The sequence below is a fragment of the Muntiacus reevesi genome, chromosome 4 (genome assembly GCF_963930625.1).
Source record: "Muntiacus reevesi chromosome 4, mMunRee1.1, whole genome shotgun sequence".
NCBI lineage: Eukaryota > Metazoa > Chordata > Mammalia > Artiodactyla > Cervidae > Muntiacus > Muntiacus reevesi.
The window spans coordinates 152,712,374-152,734,425 of NC_089252.1; the positions used below are offsets into that span (position 1 = coordinate 152,712,374).

Consider the following 22,052-nt stretch of genomic DNA (forward strand, 5'->3'; position numbering starts at 1 on the left):
AAATTATTTTTCGTGGTTTAGCAGAGTTCATGATTTAAAAGATTTCACATCAGTCTGTTCTATTTAGTGAATGCCACTACTACCCGCTAAGTTGTTCAAGAAACACTGGGTCTATCCTGTTTCCCTTGACCCCAGAATTAGTTACTCCCCAGCTCCTTTCCATTCTTCCATCAGAGTCACTCTTGAGTTCCATGGCAATCACCCCAGTCTAGTTCATCATCATCTGTTTCCAGGTGACCTCTTAACATATTTTTTTGCCATTATTTACTTACATATAGCATGAGCTCTGGAAGAAGTCTTAATCCTTCTATGACTTAAAGTCTTTGTTAGTGCGTGCTCAGTTGTGTCCGACTCTTTGCAACCCCAGGGACTGTAGCCCTCCAGGCTCCTCTGTCCTTGGGTGTTTTCAGGCAAAAATACTGGCCTGGGCTGCCGTTTCCTCCTCCTGGGGATCTTCCCAATCCAAGGAGTGAACCTGTGTCTCCTGCACTGGCAGGCAGGTTCTTTACCACTAATCTAACCATGCCTATTTCTTCAGCATTATCACAGGCCTCGAAATCTTAGATACAATGGATATCTTTTTCACTAAGTGCCCAGCTTAGTATGGAACTAGAGACTTCTTAGTTTGAATTCTATATTTCAGTAGCAAAAAAAAAAAAAAGGACCTGCCATGTCTTAATTCATATATTTGTCATGTTGCGGTTTTGCTTAAAGCAGGGGTATGCTTTATTTTATCTGGACCAAGATGTGGCAGGGTAATGACAAAGCCGCTTTCCACTGGAGAGAGAAACATTTCAAAGGCACTGCACCCAGCACGTGGCAGAAACCTTTCAATTCTGATGTCAGGTGGGAGATGCTGGGGGACGGGAGTGGGAAAGACGCCCCTTTTGGCCACCAGTATCCCTGGTAATCCCCAGGACTCTTTCGCTGCCGTGCAGCTGCTGTGGTTGCTATTCATGAGGGACTCTTCCTGACCCTTGACCTCCAGTCCCGCAATAGTGAATCAATCACTGGTGCTAACAACTTGGCCTTGGCTTGCCACCAAGTCTGAAATTATATAAGATTCACTAAAGGAACATATTCCAGGGGTTTCTAAGATACAGATATGAATATGTAAAGACTATAAAAAATACAGATGCTTTTGTACAGAGTCAACCTTCTTCTCTTTGAATTGGTTTTCCTGTCATAGAAATTAGCTTCATACACCCACACAGAACCCAAAACTCTGCTAGAAACAAATGACCACTTGTGAAGTCGTTGGTTTTTGATTTATTCTATAAAAAGTACTCACATGGAGTTAACAATCGCAGGCTGTCGCTGCACTACATGTAATAATATATTTAACAGAAGCGTAATTTCAGAGGTAGTTAAGAGATAATTGCTGGTTGCTACTTTGCTCTTACTGCATAAATTGTAACATTGCTTTAATAGTACTCACTAGAAAATAATTTCATTTTATTACTATTTTACACTATACCTCTAATGGAAAGATTCGTTTGGCAAATTGTGACCACAGCGGTGCTTAATGAGTTTTGAAGTTAACACTTCTGATTTGGTATTTGATATCCTTTTTTTTTAACGAAAGGATTTACCAATGCATTTTAATGACTGCAACCAAACAGGAACAAACATTACTGCATAGAGTTCTTTGTCTCCTAGGTCCAGATGTATGCCATTAGATGCAACAGAAATACTAGAATCATTTAAAAAGAAAAAAAAGAAGGCTCATCCTCTTCTTTAAGGAACCAGACATTTTTGGTTTATGTTTTCACCTAATTTTATCCATTTGAGAGTACCAGCTTTACTTATAAATTCAAGTTTTTAAGGCTAGACTAGTGTTAGATTCCTCATGTCTCATGGTTAGTTCAGTGCCATACAAACATAGTTTACACGCTCAGAAAACAGTTGTTCAGAATTCTCCCCTCCCCTTGAACAAGGGAAACCTGTTGGACAGCTGAGAAAGGACCTAATCTCAGGCGTGCTATTGAATCAAAAGCCTTGTGACTGCATTCACTTACTTGGTTCCCCTTCTTAGAGACCCATCATTTTCTTTCTAGTATTTTAAGATCAGAGCTGGATCCAAAGGTGATATGAGTTCCCCAAATCTCACAGATCTATTGGTTAGTGTCCCCTTTCCCAAATCCCCTGATCTGGAAAAAACTTTTTTGGAAACTCTCTGCTAAATGCTGGCATGTTTAAGTGATTTGGTATTTCTGCAATTCCATATTTTCTATATTTCCAAAATACACACACACACGCACATATGTATATAGTCATACTTGAAAAAGTTCCACTGTATACATATATGTCTTTTATAATCCAAAAAGATAGTAAGCCTTAAGCTCCCACAGGCCCCCTCATCTTTATACCCAGGTTGAGTGTTTCTTCCAGGAAGACAGCTTGGAGCCCAAGGTGAAGGAGGATGTCTCTTTGTTCTGGGACTGGGTGAATATGCTTCTCAATCTTTTCTAGCTAGTGCCAGCAATTCTGTTTTTGCATTTGTCTGCTGCCTGTTAAATCTCTTCCTTTATCATCTTTCTTGATACTTAAGATAGTCTTTAAGTGAGCTGAGATGACTAATACTCTTTGGTTTGAGGCATGTGTTGAGAAACTTTTCAAGGCAGGGATAATTGTATCTCTGTAAGAAAAGTGAAAAAAATGGGAATAGGAAGGAAGCAGCAAGGGTCAGTGACCTCCTAACACTATGTGAGAGACTTCTATATTCCTCACAATTGTAGGTATTATTCATTATGTATATGAGAAAATAAGGCTTAAATGGTTTAAGTAGCTTGTGCAGGTCACTGGCAGGAAGTGATGGGGAGGAGGCAAGCATTTGAATACTGGTCTGAGTTTTCCCTACTGTAATTGCTGCCATAATTATTTTATTTTTATGTTACCTTAGCTTGTCTTTATATTTTCTTAGCAACGTCTTTTACTTCCTTAGCAACCTATTGCTCATCTTACAAAGCATCTAAAGTCAACAATTGCAGAATGTCACCGGGCTACACATAATAATGCATTCAAGAGAAATGTAATTTCTATGTTGTGTTGAGTTCATTACATGCTTATTTATATATAATAAAGTCTGTTGCATCAATTTAAGGTATACATGGATGCCACACATCATAGGTAAACAACTGAAGGTTCTACTGATCATGTATTAAATCACTAGCAACATATTAGATTACATTAATAGATAAAGTGTTCATATCTTTGCACTAATAAATTCTGCTCAGATTTTTGGAGTAGTACCTATTCTGAGATCTGCACTAAAAGAAGAGTCTTAGCAAATTACCAAATCCCCAGAGAAGCACAATTGAATTGTAACTATTCTGTATAAGTCCCATTGTATTCTGTTGCAAGCAGGAAAAGCCCTGATTATTAGTGGCTTGAACTCAAAGACTTTTATTCTTTACATAATAAAATCAGAAAGTCACTAGATTTAAGTTAGATTCTGGAGTTCTACAATGGCAAGTGTGCTGGATTGAGATTTCTGTAGTTCTGTTGATCAACTGCTAATGGTCATAAAATAGCTGCCACAGTTCCAGGCCTCACATCTTTATACTTTCTCACATGGAAGTCAGTATGTATTTGTTCTATGTTGGTGGGGAGGACAGATTCTACACAGTGAGTAAAAGTTTAAGGAAGAATATTTCAGCTCAATATAGGAGCGAATTTGTTAACTTCAGAGTCAGCCAAACCAAAATCAGAATGCTTTCAGGATATAGTGAATGTACCTATATTGACGCTATGGAAGTCTGGATGGATTTGATGTTCATTCATTTGCCACTACTGTAAAATAGATTTCAGTATTGAAGAGAAATTGGAATTAGATATTTCTACAGTCTTTTTTAATTCAAAATCCTCTACTATTGCTCCAATACTGATTCAATAACTGACTATAATAATTCCAATAACTGACTATAATAAAATCAAAATCTTATTCCATTAACAAGAAATTATAAATAATGCACCAAGGAAGGAGTTTACTATTATATTTTAAATGATTGTTTAGTAAATGACAGAGTGAATTAGCATTAATGAACCCATTTTGGCAAAGCATGTTCTAACATTTCTTCATCTCTGTTCTGTAGTAGCTAACGTGGCTATTTTACCTGTGGACTGGCTAAAATCTATCTTCTACACTTCCACTATCCAGGCTTGTGTTGGACAGTTGTAGTATTGTAGTACATTTATGCATAGGTAGGAAATTTGGCAGACTTTTCCTTTCTGAATTAAATTATACTGTGTTGGCGAGTTAGTGCCTTAAATCAGTTATTTTGTCATACTTGTAATAATAGCCTCAAATTGCCTTCATATGAGTTACTTGGATTTTTAAAGAAAGACAAAATTTAACATGCTTATAAATATGTGGCTCTATACAGCTGCTGAATAAATGTGCCTATTTTGGAGTTAGGGGTATACCTTGGGAGGTCATTCTAATAGTAATACATTGCTGAACTTAAGAGTGAGTTATCATATCTTTACAGCATTTACAACTGGAAGAGGAGCTGATGGGCAAAGGCCGTAAGTTCTCCTTTGGAAATGTTGGATTTGAGGTGCCTTTGACAAATCTATGTAGAATACACATGAAAATCTTGTCAATACATAAAAAAGTGTAAAAAGTAGTGTTAGTTGTTCAGCTGTGTCCAGTTCTTTGCATTCCCATGGATTGTAGCCCTCCAGGCTCCTCTGTCGATTGAATTCTCCAGGCAAGAATTATGGAGTGGGTTGCCATTCCAGCTAGAGAGAACAGATTTAGAAATTATTGGTATATAGAAGAAATTGCTCAGAGAGGTCTCAGAACATATAAAGAGAAGCAAGTTATAGACCCTGGGAAACACTAACATTTAAAGGCTAAACAAAGAAAATAGGGTCAATTAAGGACTCCAAGAGGAGAATACCTGGGACAAGATAGGATTGAAGCCAGAATGGCTCAACAGAACATGGTTAGTGGTGCAGAATGTGTCAGTGAGATTAACTAAGAAAAGACATGAAAAGTTTTTGCTGGACATGGCAGTTAGGGTTATGGATGACACTACGCTAAGAAATATTTCATTTAAGCAATGGATTCTCTTCTCTGTTCAAATCTGAACTACATCAGTTTGCCCTTTTATATTCTTCTCTCTTAAAAAAAAAAGAAAGAAAAGAAAAGCAAGCAGTAGTCCAGTAGTCCAGTTTTTTCATTTTTTTGTTTGTTGGTTTGTTTCCCTTGAGGATGAGCTCCACAATAGTAGTTACTCATTGCCTCAGTAGATGCCTTCTAAACCTGTGCCATGGTCAGTCAGGATCAATCAGAAACTTGGATTATTGAATAACACAATATTATATTTGTCTGACAAGCTTTTACTAAGCTGCCTTTTGTGAATTTCTTTTTCAGGAATTTTTTTTTTCAGGTTTAGAAGTAGAAAGTTTTCTAAATATAGTTTATATGTCTGTAACTATTGCTGGAAAATGTTTGCAGGAGTCTTATTTTATAGGCTAAACATTTTCACCAGAGGTTCAAATAAGCAAAACCACATCCCAACATCTTCATGGGCTTAAAATTGTACCTGGACAAAATACACAAAATAATATGTGATTATTATCTGCATACAAAGGAGTCATGTCTTTTTTTTTTTTTTTTTTTATAAAACATTCAATAAGTTGGCAAAATTCAGCTGCCAAAGCATTAATTGAGGGTTAGTATAAGTAACCTACGGCCTTCCCAGGTGGTGCTAGTGGTAAAGAACCAGCCTGCCAATGCAGGAGACATAAGAAACAAGAGTTCAATCCCTGGGTCAGGAAGATCCCCTGGAGGAGGGCCTGGAGAATCTCACAGACAGATGAGTCTGGTGGGCTATTGTCCATGGGATCATGAAGATTCAGACAAAACTAAAGCAACTTAGCATGCATGTATAAGATATGCAGAATATTCTTCGTAAGTTAAAAAATAATATAAAAATTCTCTTTTGAGTCAGTGGTTGCTATTTACAGACACATCACAAAAAACTAAATTTAAAGGGGCCTCTAGAGTAAAACTGCTATAAGAGTCTATAAGAGAAATTTGAATCTATCAAGTAAACTAAATTTTTTAGCATTTGGGGCTTTAAATCTTTTTTAAAATTCATGATGAAACCATATTCTGCAGATAAATATTTACTGTTAGGAAAGAGAGATCAATGACTCTGGGAATCTTGTAGAAATAAAGACCTTAATGAAAAATCTGAATTTTTGCCCTGATACTATCACAGTTGGGAACAATGATAAGGCCCCACATAACACTCAATATGACCTCCAATCCCTTCTGGAATAACAAAGAGTATAAAAACCAAGCTCACAAATTAAATAAATACCCTTAGGCATTGTCCATACTTTATTACTGTTGGCATCACAGCTCTTGGTTGTGGTCAAGCTCTGTTGTTTTATGGCTTGGCCTTGTGGAGCTGAAAAAGCCCTGAGATGCTGCCAAGTCCTCCGTTCCCTGGAGGCAGCACAAGCTGTCTTGTTCTCAAGACAGCTCAAAGTCTGGAGTTTGGAAAGAAGTGAGCTTAAATCTGCTTCACCAGTGACTCCAGGCAGCAGCTCAGGCAAATGACTTAACATCTCTGAGTCTCAGGACTTCAGTCCTGGTACTTCTTTGGACATCTACTGTCAGGAATAAATGCGTGGGACGAGTTCTATGAAATTTTACAAACAATGCAAAATCTTCTTTGTGCAGATAAGGCAAATGAGACCTGGAGAGGTTAAGGCAAGGTTACCTAGGTAAACTGTAAGCTGAGGCAGTTTCCTCAAACACCTCTCTACTGAAATATAATCATGAGTCAACAAATATTTGGACTCCCAAGCTATGGTACCTACCGTAGGTATAAAGATGAATGGAACCCAAACTTGGAAATTATTGTTGCTTTGAGGGAAATTATGCATACTGTGTAAGGATTTAAATAATTTTCAACATTAATGTAATAGTACAATAGTTTGAATGTTGTGGCAAATTTTGTAGATGTTAAGCATGTTTAAGTCAGAAGAGAATTACCAATTCGGATGGAGTATCAGGTCAAACTTTCTATACAACTTGAATAAGTATTGCAAAATAAAGAACATCTATTTGTGTATTCGAATAGCTGCTCCAGACAAGACAATGTTAAAAATACTTCCTGCATGTATTTTCTTACTCATAATATCAGGCTATGTTAAAAGAAACAAGAAAATAGGTCATGACTCTATTTTGTGATTTTTTTTTACATAATTTGATATTTGTTAGTTGATTATTTAAATCGTTTGGGCTTCTTCACAGTGCTCTGTGACCTGCGGCTCCGGAGTTCAGCAAAGGGATGTGTACTGCAGACAGAGAGGAGTTGGTCGAGTGGCGGAAGCTAAGTGTGATCCGTCCACTCGGCCTTATTTTCAGAGAGAGTGTTTGCATCGGGACTGCATGCCGTACCGCTGGGTGGCAGGAGAGTGGTTTGATGTGAGTATAGTCAAGTAAACTTTCACCCAGCCGTTCCGTGAGAGAGTGTTCTTCACTTCATCATTGTATTTCTAGTGCTCAATATCGTGTAAGAAGAGAGAGACATATCGGCAAGTCAAGTGCATGGATGCACAAAACGTTCAAGTGAGTGAGAGTTTCTGTGACCTCGCAGCCAGACCTCTCACGATGAAAAAGTGCAGAAACTCTCCCTGCAAGTATATCGTGGTAACAGGAGACTCATCGCAGGTAAGGCCAAGAAAGGAAGTTGAGGATTTTCACTCTTAGAAAGTAAAATTGAGTCTCAACTTTGATACAGTTGAAACTGGGTCTGAATTTGAACATGGGAGCAGGTAACAGTGTGTATATTAACCTAAGGATTAAAAGCGCTGGGAGATTAGATGGTGCACTTACAGGAATAGTCACATGCTTGTTAAACTCTGGTGCATTTCTGAAGTGTCAATTGGTGATAATTGTGAAATCAACTACTTGGAATTGTTTGGCAGCTGGCCCTGCCTAGTTGGCTGCTTAAAAATTTTTTTTTCTTCCAGTTTTATTGAGGTATAATTGACCCACAGCACTGTACAAGTTTAAGGTGTATATATGAAGTATATACTTTATTTATTTATTTATGGAAAATTAGATTGCTGTCATATCTTGGATGTTAGAATTAACGGTGCTATGAATATTGGGGTGCATATATCTTTTTGAGTTAGTGTTTTCATTTGCTTCAGAAAAATATCCAGAAATTGAACTCCTGAATCATATGGTAATTCTACTTACAATTTTTTGAGGAAACTCTATGATATTTTCCACAGTGACTGTATCAATTTATATCTCCACCAGAAGTGCATGGGGGTTACCTTTTTTCCACATCCTTGCCAACTCTTGTATTTTTTTTATTATCTTTTTGATTATAGTCATTCTGACAAGTATGAGGTGATATCATGGTTTTGACTTGAATTTCCTTGATGATTAATAATGCTGAACATTTTTGCATGTGTCTGTTGGCCATCTGTATGTCTTCCTTGGAAATGTATCTATTCAGAGTCTCTGCCCATTTTGTAGCTGGAATTTTTGCTTTTTTTTTTTTTTTGATACTGAGTTGTCTAGATGTATTTATTTTTGGTGTTTTCTTATCAGATGCATTATTTGCAAATATATTGTCCCATTCAGTAGACTGTCTTTTCATTTTGTTCATAGTTTCTTTAGCTATGTAAAAGATTTTTAATGTGCTGAGGAGCCATTTATTTGCTTTTGCTCTTGTTACCCTTGCCTAAAGAGATATATACAAAAAAAGAAAAAACGCTGCTAAACCTGGTGTGAAAGAATATGTTACCTATGTTTTCTTCTGGGAGTTTGATGGTTTCAGGCACTATATTTAAATCTCTAGTCATTTTAAGTTTATTTTTGTATAAGTTGTAAGAAAGTTGTCCAGTTTCATTCTTTTGCATGTAGCGGTCCAGTTTCCCCAATGCCATTTATTGATAAGACTGTCTATTCTCCGTTGTATATTCTTAGCTTTTTTGTTGTTTGATTGACCACATAAGTGTAAATTTATCTGGGGGCTTTCTGTTCTGGACCATTCATGTATGTGTCTGTTTTTGTGCCAATGTCATAGAGTTTTGATTACTGTAGCTTTATATTATAGTTTGAAAGCAAAGAGTTTGGTACCTCCAACTTTTTTTGTTTTCCCTCAAGACTGCTGTGGCTATTCCAGGCATTTAATGATTCAACTCAAATTTTAGGATTCTTTGTTTTACTTCTGTGAAAAATTCCACTGATATTTTGATAGGGATTGCATTACATCTGTAGATGGCTTTGTGTAGTATGGACATTTTAACATATTAGTTCTTCCAGTCCAAATGCGCATGCTATATCTTTCTGTTTTTATGTGTCTTATTTTGTTTGTTTCACCAATGTCTTATAGTTTGCAAAGTACAAGTCTTTCACTTTACTGGTTAAATATATTTCTAGATATTTTTTCTTTTAAAGGAGACTATAAATGGAATTAAATTTTTTTTCTCTTTATGGCAGTTCATTATTAATGTATAGAAATGCAATAGATTTCTGTACATTTACTTTGTATTCCACAACTTTACTGAATTCATTTATTAGTTCTAATAGTTTTTTGGTGGAGTCTTTAGAGTTTTCTATATATAATATCTTGTCCTCTGCAAAGAGTGAAAATTTTGCTTCTTCCTTTCCAATTTGAATGCCTTTTGTCTCTTTTTTTATCTGACCACTATGGCTATAACTTCTAAAACTAGGTTGAATAAAAGTGATGAGTGGGAATTCTTGACTTGCTCCTGTTCTGAGAGGAAAAGTTTTCAACTTTTCATCATTAAGTGTGATGTTAACTATGGGTTTATCATATATAATTTTTGTTATTAATATATTTAGGTATGTTGCCTGTACTATTGAGATAGTCATATGATTTTTATCCTTCATTTTCTTAATATGGTGTATCATGCATGTTGATTAGTGGATATTGAAACAGTCTTGCATCCCTGGACTAAACTTCACTTGAATTTGGTTTGCTAATATTTTGTTGAGGATTTTTGCATCTATGTTCATCAGTGATATTGACCTGTATTTGTGTGTATGTATGTGTGTATGTGTGTGTGAGATATTTGTCTAGTTTTTGTAAGTTTTGGTATCAAGGTAATGCTGGCCTTGTAGAATGAATTGGAAAGTGCTCCTTTATCAATTTTTTTGGATATTTTGAATAGATAGATATTTTGAATTGATAGATGTTAACTCTTCTCTAAATGTTTGGTAGGATTTACCTGTGAAGCAGTCTGGTCCTGGATTGTTGTTTTTTAAGAGTAGCTTTAATACTGATATAATTGCATTACTGGTAATCAGTCTGTTCATATATTTTGTTTTTTCCTGGTTCAGTTTTGGGAGACTGTGCATTTCTAGAAATTTATCGATTTATCCATCCATGTCTTCTAGGTTGTTTAATTAGTTGGTATATGATTGTTTGCAGTAATCATTTATGATACTTGTATTTCTGTGATGTCAGTTGTAAATTTTCATCCTGTGTTTTCATTTTCTTAGTGTCTTTTCACGTACAAATGTATCTAATTTGATGAAGTCAGATTTATTTTTGTTCACTTATACTTTAGGTATCATATCTAAGAAAATAAGGTTACAAAGCTTTTTCTTCTAAGAATTTTATAACTTTAGCTGTTATATTTAGGTCTGTGATCCACTTTGTATTATTTTTTTGTATATGATGTAAAGTAGGATCCAACTTTATCCTTTTGCATGTGGCTATCCAGATGTTTCAACACAATTTTTGGAAAAATTATTCTTTCTGCATTGAATTATCTGTCATTGAAGAGTTATTTCTGAACTCTCAATTCAGTTACCTGATCTATGTGTCTATCCTTATATTGGTTCCACATAATCATGGTTTTATAGTAAGGTAGTTTTATAGTAAGTTTTGAAATCAGGAACTGGAGAGAACAAATTTTGCTTTTCTTTTTCAGGATTATTTGCTTATGCTGTATCCCTTACATTCCTATGTAAATTTTAGGATCAACTTATTATATTGTGTGTAAACTTCAGCATCACTGAATCATGATCAAGCTGAGGAATATTGCCATCTTAATTATGTCTTCTAATCCATGAACATGACCTGTCTTTCCATTTATTTAGTCTTATTAATTTCTCTCAAGGATGCTTTAAAGTTTATAATTTTCATTGTGCAGACCTTACACGTCTGTGATTAATTTTGTTCCTAAGAATTTTATTAATTTTTTATGCTTCTGAAAATGGAATTATACTCTTTTCATTTTCTGCTTATCCATGTATAATGTGCAGAAATATTATTAATTTTGTATGTTAAAACACATTTATGGAGGCCAGTTCTTTTTGTGTGTAGATTACTTTTCTATATGCAGAAGTATATCGTTTGCAAATTCAGATAGTTTTACTTCTTCCTTTAAATATGGATGCTTTTTACTTCTTTTTCTTGCCTAGTTTCCCTGGCTAGAAACTCCAAATCTGTTGAGCAGACATGGTAAAAACAGACACCTTCCTCTTTTGAGGGAAATTTTCTTTTAATTTTCATAATTAAATATGTTAGCTATGAATTTTTTTGTAGATTCTGTTATCATGTCCTTATATATCTAGTTTTCTTAGTGTTTATATCATAAAAATGTGTTAGATTTTGTTAAATGCTTTTTCTGCATCTATTGCGATACTTCTGTGATCTTTGTATAGGAGTCTATTCCTATGATGTAGTCTATTGATTGATTTTCATATATTGAAACAATATTACATTCCTGGGATAAATCTCACTTTGTCTTGATGTACAATCCTTTTTATTTGCTTCTGGGATTGTTAGTGTATTCTTGAGCATTTTTGCATCTATATTCATAAGAGATATTGGTCTGTAGTATTTCTTCCTTGATATATCTTCATCTAGTTTTGGCGTGAGGGAAATACTGGTCTCATTAGGAAGTGTTCTTTTCTATTCTGTGTTTTGGAAGAGTTGGTGTTAATTCTTCTCTCTACATTTGGGGTAATTCACCAATGAAGCCTCTAGTCCTGGATTTTTGGTTGCATGAAATTTTTTGATATTAATTAAACGTATTTACTTGTTTATGGGTCTACATGGCTTTCTTTACATGTTCTCCCATCTCCCAATAGTTTGTTTACTACTATTTGTTGTTGTTTGTGACTTTTCTGAACTAGCTGTAATGTCTGTTTTCTTTGTCACATGTGGTCACTAAAGTCTCTGTGTGATTAGTTTTAAACTTATGACTGGATAATTATTTTCTGAGTTATTTGGAGCCAATAATCTCCAGTCTTTGCCAAGGGGCTCTGTGTACATGTGTGAGCACCTTCAACAGACAACTATTCCTTAACTTTACTTCCTGCTTATGCAGAACCTTGACATCAGTCAGGAGTCCGAGTGTAGACACTTCTCAGTTATTTCCTAAATTTGCGACAGCCCTGGATAAACTTGTGGATGTCCATGGCCTCCTAGTTGTTTATGACTCTGCTGGAGCCTTTAAAGCCCTGTGGACATTTCTTTTCCCAGCTTTTGCCTTTAAGTTTTTTTGGGTTGCCCATTGATTGCCTGCTTATCCACCTCCTGTGGAAGTTGCAAAGTTAAACATAGCCTTTAATTGTGTCCAAGAATACCCCCAAGGAGAAGGCACTGGGCAAGTGCTGAGTAAAGTCAAATAAAGAGAGACTTGCAAGGGAGGTCTTTCAGAAAACCACCAAACAGTTCAAATAATGATAGTTTTCTGGAAATGAGGCTTAGACAGTTCAGTTCCTCTGGTGGCTTCCAGACTTTTGTTCCTCACTATGTTTGCAGAGATATTGATTTTTAAGGCCACGATAGGGCTGAAGAGAGGAAATGGGAATAGGGCAAACTAAAACATACAAAACTCTTCTTACCAAAATTTAGCTTTATTTCTTTAATAAATGCTTTCAGGATTGCTACAAGCCTTTGGTTAGTTTACAGAGCTCAGAAAAAGTTGATTTTCACAAGTTTTTGTTTTGCCAGTTTTCTGACTGCCTTTATAGAAGAGAATATTTTCAGACATCCTTGCTCTGCTATTTTCACTGATGTCACTCACCCCTCGGAGTCTGCTTTGATAGATGGATTTTTCTCATCATAGTCTATATTTTCCTGTCTATTTCCATGCCAGTTATTTTTTAGTATGAATTTTGATTTTTATTGTGTTGGTTACTAGATAGTTTTTATTCCTGTATCTGTATCTGTATGTATATTTTGAACTTTGTTCCAGAATGTAGTTATTTTGTTTGTAAGCAATTTGCTCTTGTCTAGCTCTTACAATTTTTTTATGTGAGACAAGTGTGTTGTGACACTGATCTTACATAAAAAAATCCCAAAGCATTGGCTAGGGCTTCGCTGGTGGCTCAGATGGTGAAGAATTTGGCTGTAATGCAGGAGACCTAAGATTTGATCCCTGGGTCAGGAAGATCCCCTGGAGGAGGGCATGGCAAACCATTCCAGTATTCTTGCCTGGAGAATCCCATGGACAGAGGAACCTGGTGGGTTAAGTCCATGGGGTCACAAAGAGTCAGACATGACTGAAGTGACTTAACATGCTTGCACAGTGCCTTGCTTAGTCTAAGGTTAGCTATTTCCCTCTACTGTGCCACAAGACCATTTTGAAAATGGTACCTATTACTGCATGTATATAAGGTTTTACAGTCTGAATGAGGGGAACTGACACTATATCTGGTCCTGTGTGAGTGTCAGATACAGTGATTCATGAGTTTTTAATCAGTCCACCCTTGGCCTCAGTTGGTGTCCTCACATGTTTACACTAGTCTGAACAAGCTGTCCCATTGGCGTCCCTTTCCTTGTCCCCAAAGCTGGGTGCTCTCTCAAGGCAGGAAGCTGGAGGAATTACAGGGTCACTTTGTTTCCACCTCCCAGGGATCACTGTCCTTTACTGCCTAATATCCAATGTCTTAAGAGCTATTGTTTTATATATTTTGCCCAGGTGTTTCTGTTGTTTTAGATTAGATGGTAACTCTATTCCTTGTTGTTCCTTTTTTCTGGAGTCAGAAATCTATTTGCCCATTTTTGCTCTGGATCTTTCATTTATATCTAAATCACTTACCTATTCTAGTCAGTGGCGATATACATCACATTGTGTCTATGAAGATAGATGTATGCTAAACTTATATAGAGTTACAAGTGTGTTAAGACTAATAAATGTCCTTTATTTCAGTTAAGAACCATTGATGTTTCATTTTTCCAAATCTGTGCTTATCAGGAGATAACTTTACATTCAGTTAAGCTATTCTTAAATATCAACAAGAAAAATAAGCAAAGAAAAAAAGAACCCAAACAAGCAAAAAACATAGGCAGTACAAATAGACAGTCAGTCCTGAATCTGGATCCTTTCCATTTACTGGGAAAGTTGCCTACTGTCTCTGAACCTTTGTTTACCCATCTGTAAATGAGGCTAATAAATAGGATTGTGTGGGGAAACCCTAAGTAGTGAACCCTGGTTAAGTTTAAAGGCATCTTCTCCACCCCTTGTAACACTGTATTTTTCAGTGTGCAGGTAACTGTGGATTTAGTTATCGACAAAGGATTACGTATTGCGTTGGGGTCCAATCTACTGAGAAACATAAGCTTCATGAGCTGTGGCCTATAGACTATCGAGTGTGTCCTGTGATGCCTTCCCCTCAGGTTTACAAATGCAATTTTAGGACCTGTTTGCATATGGCCACTTGGAAAGTTGGAAAATGGAGCAAGGTCAGTATGTAATTATGAATTTAAAATCTTATGAATGAGACTTTCTAGTTGTGGGGTGCATGGTTATCTGCACATCTATCTAGATATCAGAGTTGTCTCATCCCCCTATTTTCTAACAATCACTATGTCAGTTATTTGACAAATATTTAGTCTCTGTGTTTCCTATAACTTGCTTTATAACTAATCCTTGTGTCTGTTCCTCAGAGAGCTTGGCACAGTGACTTACATTTTGAGCAGATACTTAAGCAGTATTTTTTAGTTCAATGAAAAAGTAAATAAATTTAACACATGAATAATACAGGTTATTTGTACCCTGTTCCATTTCCAATTTAATTGATTGTAAGCAGGTAAATATTGCTATGCAAACTTAACATGTATCACTGAGTAAAAACTCAGGAGTTTGAATAACCATCATTAAATAATATTTATCAAGTGTTTACAACATACTGCTGAGGTAACTATACAAAATGAAGGGAAAGAAGTCAGTAACTGGGAAAGAATAGATTCAGTCTCTTAAGGATTAGACTCCCTGTGACTCTCCAGCCTCCTGGCCATTACTGATCATCAGTTTGTTCCAAAAAGACCTAGTCAGGGAGGAGGAGATGTGTATTTAGTGGCCTTATTATCCGTCTTATAGTTTACCTTCCAATTTTACTCTATTCACAGTGCTCTGTGACTTGTGGAGTTGGGATGATGGAGAGAAGAGTGGAATGCATGGCCGATAATGGTCTGTCCAGTGATTTATGTTTAAAGCATTTAAAACCAGATGCTCAAAAGAAATGTTATGTCAGTGACTGTAAGTAAAGACTTCAAAAAATCTATTTAGAAACTAGGTGTTCTAAAGAAGTTTTAATGCAAATTTGAAAAAAAAAATTAGAGTAGTCATACACTCCACGAAATTAAGGTTTCTTTTTTCAGAATATAACAATATTGGTGTAATTAAGTTAAATTCAGGTTGTGTCTGTAATATGTTCATTGTTGATAAGTTGTACTTATCCTTGAAGGTAAAACATTTACCAGCTGTAAAGAAATACAAGTGAAAAACAACATCACCAAGGATGGTGACTATTACCTTAACATTAAAGGAAGAATAACAAAGGTATTATGTTAACAGTTCCTATTTGATTTTAACACTGACCATTGACTTTGAAGCAAGCTTTTCCAGATCTTTGCATTTTCCCTTTAGATCTATTGTGCTGGCATGCACTTGCAGAACCCTAAGGAATATATATCATTGGTCAAAGGTGAAGAAGACAACTTTTCTGAAGTGTATGGTTTTAGGTATGAGCTGTATTTTGCCTTCTCTGTGCATTTTTATGGTCCAAGAGAATTAGAAGTTCCAGAGTTCGGAGTGGTAGTTGAATAGCTCGCAGTGGGACAAGTAATTTAAGAGCAGGTGGATATATTAGGACATAAGCCAGATGTTGTCCATGCCTGTTCAGTAATTAAACTTTGGGTATTAACATGTACTCACAGAAAGACTGAATAAGAAGGATGCTGTGGGTGAGCAATGGGACAACAGAGAGTAGAATTTAAGACCTGTGTATGTTTTCATAGAAATCAAGTTGATTCTGGTAACAAAAGCTAGGAGAACTACAGCTGAATTATTTTTCTACAAACTGGTCTTGAATTTCCCATTGATCATTTTGTATGTTAACCTTGAGTGATTTTTACTTCTTTCACATTTAGCTTGTTGACACAAAAAATATTGAAGAGGGTTTCTTTTATCCCTTCCACTTCCAAAGCTACTATTTACATTATGGTCTAATAACTGTACCTAACACTAAAATATTCTAATGTTGTTATAGACTACGAAATCCATATGAATGTCCTTTTAATGGAAGTAGGAGGCAAGACTGTGAATGTAAAAATGACTATCTGGCTGCTGGACACACTGTTTTTAGCAAAATAAGAATTGATCTTACTTCCATGCAAATTAAAAGTAAGTACTGAATCTCTAGTTGTAAAATGAGAAACATTTATTTGCTACTGCAAGTTTAACAATATACTATATGGTGTATGTAGTAACTGGGGTCTAGCATTGTACAATAATTACTTAAAATTAAAAAAAAATATTATTAGCTACATACTTCAATGCAATAACATGGACCTTGGGGATTCTTAATAAAAATGTGGTAATGACACTGTTATTAATAAAGATATTGTGGTAGTAAAGATATCACCTTCCAAGATATAACCCTCCACCCTAAAATTCCAAATTACATTAAAAATAAGGAAATCAATATTTTAGATGTAGTCGTATAAGCTTTCTGCAAAGGTTTAAAGTAATAATTAACATTAGTTTCAGGTGACAATTTGTCTAATATTTTCTTATACTTTGTCTCCTTTGATTTTTTTAAACAACCTTATACTAGATAAGGCAGTATTTCATCATGTTGTTGCAAGTGATAAAATTAAGATGCACTTGCAGAATTAAGTGACTTGCCCCACTTCTTGGAGTTAGTAACTGGCATTGCAGAGATAAAGTCCCTCCTACCCACCCCAGATTATGGACCTGCTGCCTTTCTAGGAAGCAATTTATAGGACAGTAAAAAACATTTAAGTATATTTATGAACCGTGACATACACTGACCGGCAGACAGTCTACCCTCCTGGATATTACATAGTGACATGAAAAGGCAAAGTTCATTTCAGAAGCAGAAACTTTAAATCAAAGTTAAATCACCAAAGTCTAGCATAGTCCCTAAATCATAAAAAGAAACAAAAAAAGTTTGTTGAGACAGTGAATGCATGAATAGGTAATCTCTAACTTGCAGTCATATGATGGTGAACTATTACTGTCAGTAATAGTGGCTACCATTTGCTAAACACCCACCGTTACTGTAGTGGGGAAGTATTATGCTGCTTTGGATATGATCATAATCTGAAGTTAGCCTCCTGAGTGTAAGCTCTCTTCATCCGCTTACTAGTCTGTGACCCTGGGCATCTCTCTCTAAGCCTCAATCCCCTGTTTTCTAAAGTAAGATGCCTCTCAAGCTTTTTCTTTCTTTTTATGTTTTCTTTCCTTCTTTTATTTATTTATTTTTTGTTTTTGGATAGAATTGAGATAATACTTGCAACATACCTAGTAAATTCCCTGTAGTTAGTAAGTGCGCCATAAATAATTTTATTATTTAATAATATATGTTGTGTCAGCATTGCTGAGTAAATAATGGACATTTAGGAACTTTTTTGCTGTTCATTAACTTTTTATTTTTCATTCATTTGTCTAACAAACCTGCCATTTTGCCAGGCATTGGGCTGGGCTGTGAAGATACAATATTAAATGTAATCACTTTCCACTTGCTTTCTTTTGTCCTTCCTCAAACTGGTGTGCCAAAACCCCAGGCTTGATTAAATTAAACCTTCTACCTGCTCTGCATCTGCACCATGAAATCTGTGTATGGCAAATAATACACAGGCTCCTGACTGATATACTTTAAATGCTGACTCCTGAGCTTGCATGGACTCTACTCCATTCCTTCCCCACTCCTCTCAATGTTTAACTCACAGCGTCTTCTCCAGCTTCAAGCTTCTGAAATTTCTGATACCTCCATCTAGTCCATCTTTGCTGATGATCTCCTTTCCTCTCTCACTGAGAAACTAAGAACAACGAGAATGGAGTTTCTGCAAAGTACCACTGAAATGGAGCAGGACCCTGTCTAGTCCTTGCCCTTCATGTCCTCAGCCTGCCTTCTGTCTGTAGAGAAACTTTAGCCGAAGAGTAAGTTTAATCAGAGAAGTGAGAAAATGCAGAAACAAAGGAAAACAGTCAAAGGAGACCAATAGTCATTAAGCAAAGTCAAGGATCTTCAGTTCCTTCCCAAGGGCTACAGATAATATTCTGAGCCATATCCTTTCAGGTGTCTTATAGATACTGAAACTCCCACCAGGTTGAAGAAGATAACTACATGATGATCATCAGACTGTAGCTGTCACATAAGCTGCCACAATTTTGAGAACTGGCCTCAAAGAAATGGGAAGAAGCTGATCCTGGAACTAAAGACTGTGTGTGTGTGTATGTGTGTGTGTATGACATGTGTGACTCTTTGGACCCCATGGACTTCAGACCTCCAGGCTCCTCTGTCTATGGAATTTTCCATGCAAGAATACTGGAGTGGGTTACCATTTCCTCCTTCACGGGATCCTCTTGACCCAGGGATCCAACCCGAGTTTCTTATGTCTCCTGCCTTGGCAGGCAGGTTCTTTACCACTAGCACCACCTGGAAAGCCTGGAACTAAAGACTAACTGTGCTTAAAACAATCAAGATAACTTTGATCAGACTACTGCACGACTAATTCCACTCTGAGAGCTGACTGTGCTGTTTCTGACTGTCACCCCTCCCTCTGTCTATAAAAGCTTTTGCCCACTGACTGTCAGTGGTGGGGGAATTGGTTTGTGGATAGGAGCCTGCCCACTCCTCTGGTTGGTGGCCTCTGAAATAAGCAATATTTCTTTTTCACCACCCTTGACTCTTTATTGGCTTTAGAGTGGCAAGCAGATGGATCCCACTTTTGGTAACATCACAAACTACTAACCCACCTAAACCTTGACCTATAGACTTTGCCTTCTCTCCTGGTTACTGTGGATGAACTGTTCCCGCTCCCATCTGAGGCAGCCCTTTCTACTTGTGCTCTGGGTTTCTTGCTTTGAACCAATTCCAGAACATTATTTCAGCAAGCTTTCCTTTCTCTCTTACATCACCAGTTTTCCCTCCATTTCTCTAAATCCAATGACAAATTCTTAGTTTTCATTTCACTTAATCCATCAGCAGCATTTGGCTTCCAGGAGTTCACACACTCATCATTTGGTGCCTGTCTTGGTCACTCTTTCTTCCATTTTTCTCACTGTTTCTCAACTTGGTTCTTTATCTTCTACAACAATGAATATTGAAGCAATTCAGGACTCCATCATTTCCTTAGAGGTCTCTTTCAACTTACAGATTTCAAACACCATCTAGTAAATGACAGTCTCAAATGTATAGTTCCAATTTGGACTGCTGCCCTGAATTTCAAGATTCAACTCCTTTCTCAGCATACCTACATCTAACAGGCATCTGACAAGGTATCCACAACTCAACTTTCAGTGTTTCTTCACAACCACTCCTTCTACCCCTAATTTTTATCATTTCAATAAATGGCAGCTATAATCTTCTAGTTACTCTTGTTGAAACACAGCAGCATCTTTAACTCCCCCCTTTCTCTCACACCTGCATGCCATCCATTACCAAGTTCTACGAGCCAGGTAGGGGCCTTTCATCAGACCCTGATGATGTTGGCACCTGACCTTAGGTTCTAGAACTGGAAGAAATATGTTTCTGTTAAGACACCCAATCTATGAATTTGTTAGGGCAGCTTGAGCTAAGACACACACCAAGTCCCACTTTGACATTACCTCCTTAGCTACCACCTTGATGGAGGTCTATATTATTTTTTCCACCTGAATTGTTATGCCTATGGAATGGCATCCCTCTGGCATCCCATTACTCTGGTAGCACTCAAGTTCCTTTTCACCTTTCCTCCTACTCCTGACCTAGATTCTCTTCTCAGCAGAGAATCAGAGTGATCCATAAAACATAAGCCATGTCATGCCTCACACATGATCTCATTTCATCTTTTTAACAACTCCAACCTTTGCTCAAAATTCTCCAAACATCTGCCATCTAACCTGTAAAATAAAAACCTTGCCAGTGGCCAGTGAAACTCAACATGACCTTCCCAACCCATTACCTTTCTGCTCCTTCCCTCCACATTCCTCCTGTGCATGAACTGCTTCAGACACACTTGTCCCTTTGCTGTTCCTTGCAAAGCATCTACCCCATCCCTCTTTAAAGCCTTTGCACTTTCTGTTCTATCTGCCTAGAATGACTGACCCACAGTTATATGTTGGACTTACCTCTTAATGTTTTTTGGGTCTCTGCTTAAATACACTTTCCCAATGAATGCATCCCAGACCCTCTTATGCCTAAACTTCCTTTTCCCCTGTCTTTTTCCTGGTTATTTATTTTTCCTAGAGCAATAATCACCTATAACATATGATAGTATCTCCTCTGTTACTTATCTCTCTCTTTGGTAGCACTCAGGGTCCACCAGGCCCTATTTCATTCACTTGCAGTACTTATAATAATGCCCAATACATAATATGTTCTATAGAAATATTATCTATGGTGAAACAGATCACCAGCCCAGGTGGGATGCATGAGACAAGTGCTCGGGCCTGGTGCACTGGGAAGACCCAGAGGAATCGGGTGGAGACAGAGGTGGGAGGGGGGATCGGGATGGGGAATACGTGTAACTCTATGGCTGATTCATATCAATGTATGACAAAACCCACTGAAATGTTGTGAAGTAATTAGCCTCCAACTAATAAAAAAAATAATAATAAAAAAAATCCACAAGAATAAAAAACAAACAAACAAAAAAGAAATATTTGCTGAATGAGTCAACTTTCCTCAAGAAGCTATCTTGAGGAAATCTTGAAGCCAAATTTGTATTAACCAAAGAGAGAAAATGGAGTTTCAGGAGGCAGAGACATCTTGAACACAGCATGGGATGGTGAAGCATCTTGGTTCCATCAGAGATTAAGTCCTCCAATTTTGCCTAAGCATAAATTGAATGGATGTTTGTAGCAGCTTGTTAAAGAATTTCCCATAAAGAAGATCATGAACAATGTTTACTAAACTATAAATTGAATTTATCTTATAAGTTATGAGGACTTTTGGGGTAAAAGTATAAACAAAGGATGAAACAGATTTAGTAGGAGGGAAAACAAATTTTATCCATGAAGATGATTAGAAAGCGAATATTATTAGTAATATAATAGTTCAGACAGAAAGTGATGAGGGTCTAAGTTATTAAGGACGAGGTTTAAGACAGAGAGCCTGAGAACCTGAGAGGAATATTAAAGAGGCACACTCTGTGATTTTCTAGCAGAATATGGGGGGTTGGTGGCATGAAATGTTAATCGTGGCATGAAAGGATAATTGCATTTAGCTTGGGGCCTGTTATTGTTCAGTCACTCAGTTGTGTCCGACTCTTAGCAACCCCATGGACTGTAGCATGCCAAACTTTCCTGTCCTTCACCTTCTCCTGGAGTTTGCTCAAGCTCATGTTCACTGAACTGTTGATGCCATCCAACCATCTTGTCTTCTGTTGTCCCCTTCTCCTCCTGCCTTCAGTGTTTCCCAGCATCAGTAAGTTTTTCAGTGAGTCAGTTCTTTGCATCAGGTGGCCAAAGTACTGGAAATTCAACCTTAGCATCAGTCCCTCCAATGAACATTCAAGATTTATTTCTTTTAGGATTGACTAGTTTGATCTCCTTGCAGTCCAAGGGACTCTCAA

At 36.8% G+C, this 22,052-nt stretch overlaps 1 protein-coding gene across 1 annotated transcript in view; it reads left to right on the plus strand.

Annotated features, from left to right (window-relative positions):
* ADAMTS20 (ADAM metallopeptidase with thrombospondin type 1 motif 20) overlaps positions 1-22,052 on the plus strand; it is a 194,942-nt gene that overhangs the window by 144,893 nt on the left and 27,997 nt on the right. The window contains exons 30-36 of the mRNA XM_065932168.1: positions 7,277-7,450; positions 7,526-7,696; positions 14,511-14,711; positions 15,378-15,507; positions 15,716-15,810; positions 15,898-15,992; positions 16,520-16,653. Coding sequence (XP_065788240.1) covers positions 7,277-7,450; positions 7,526-7,696; positions 14,511-14,711; positions 15,378-15,507; positions 15,716-15,810; positions 15,898-15,992; positions 16,520-16,653 — 1,000 coding nt within the window. The remainder of the gene's footprint in view (positions 1-7,276; positions 7,451-7,525; positions 7,697-14,510; positions 14,712-15,377; positions 15,508-15,715; positions 15,811-15,897; positions 15,993-16,519; positions 16,654-22,052) is intronic.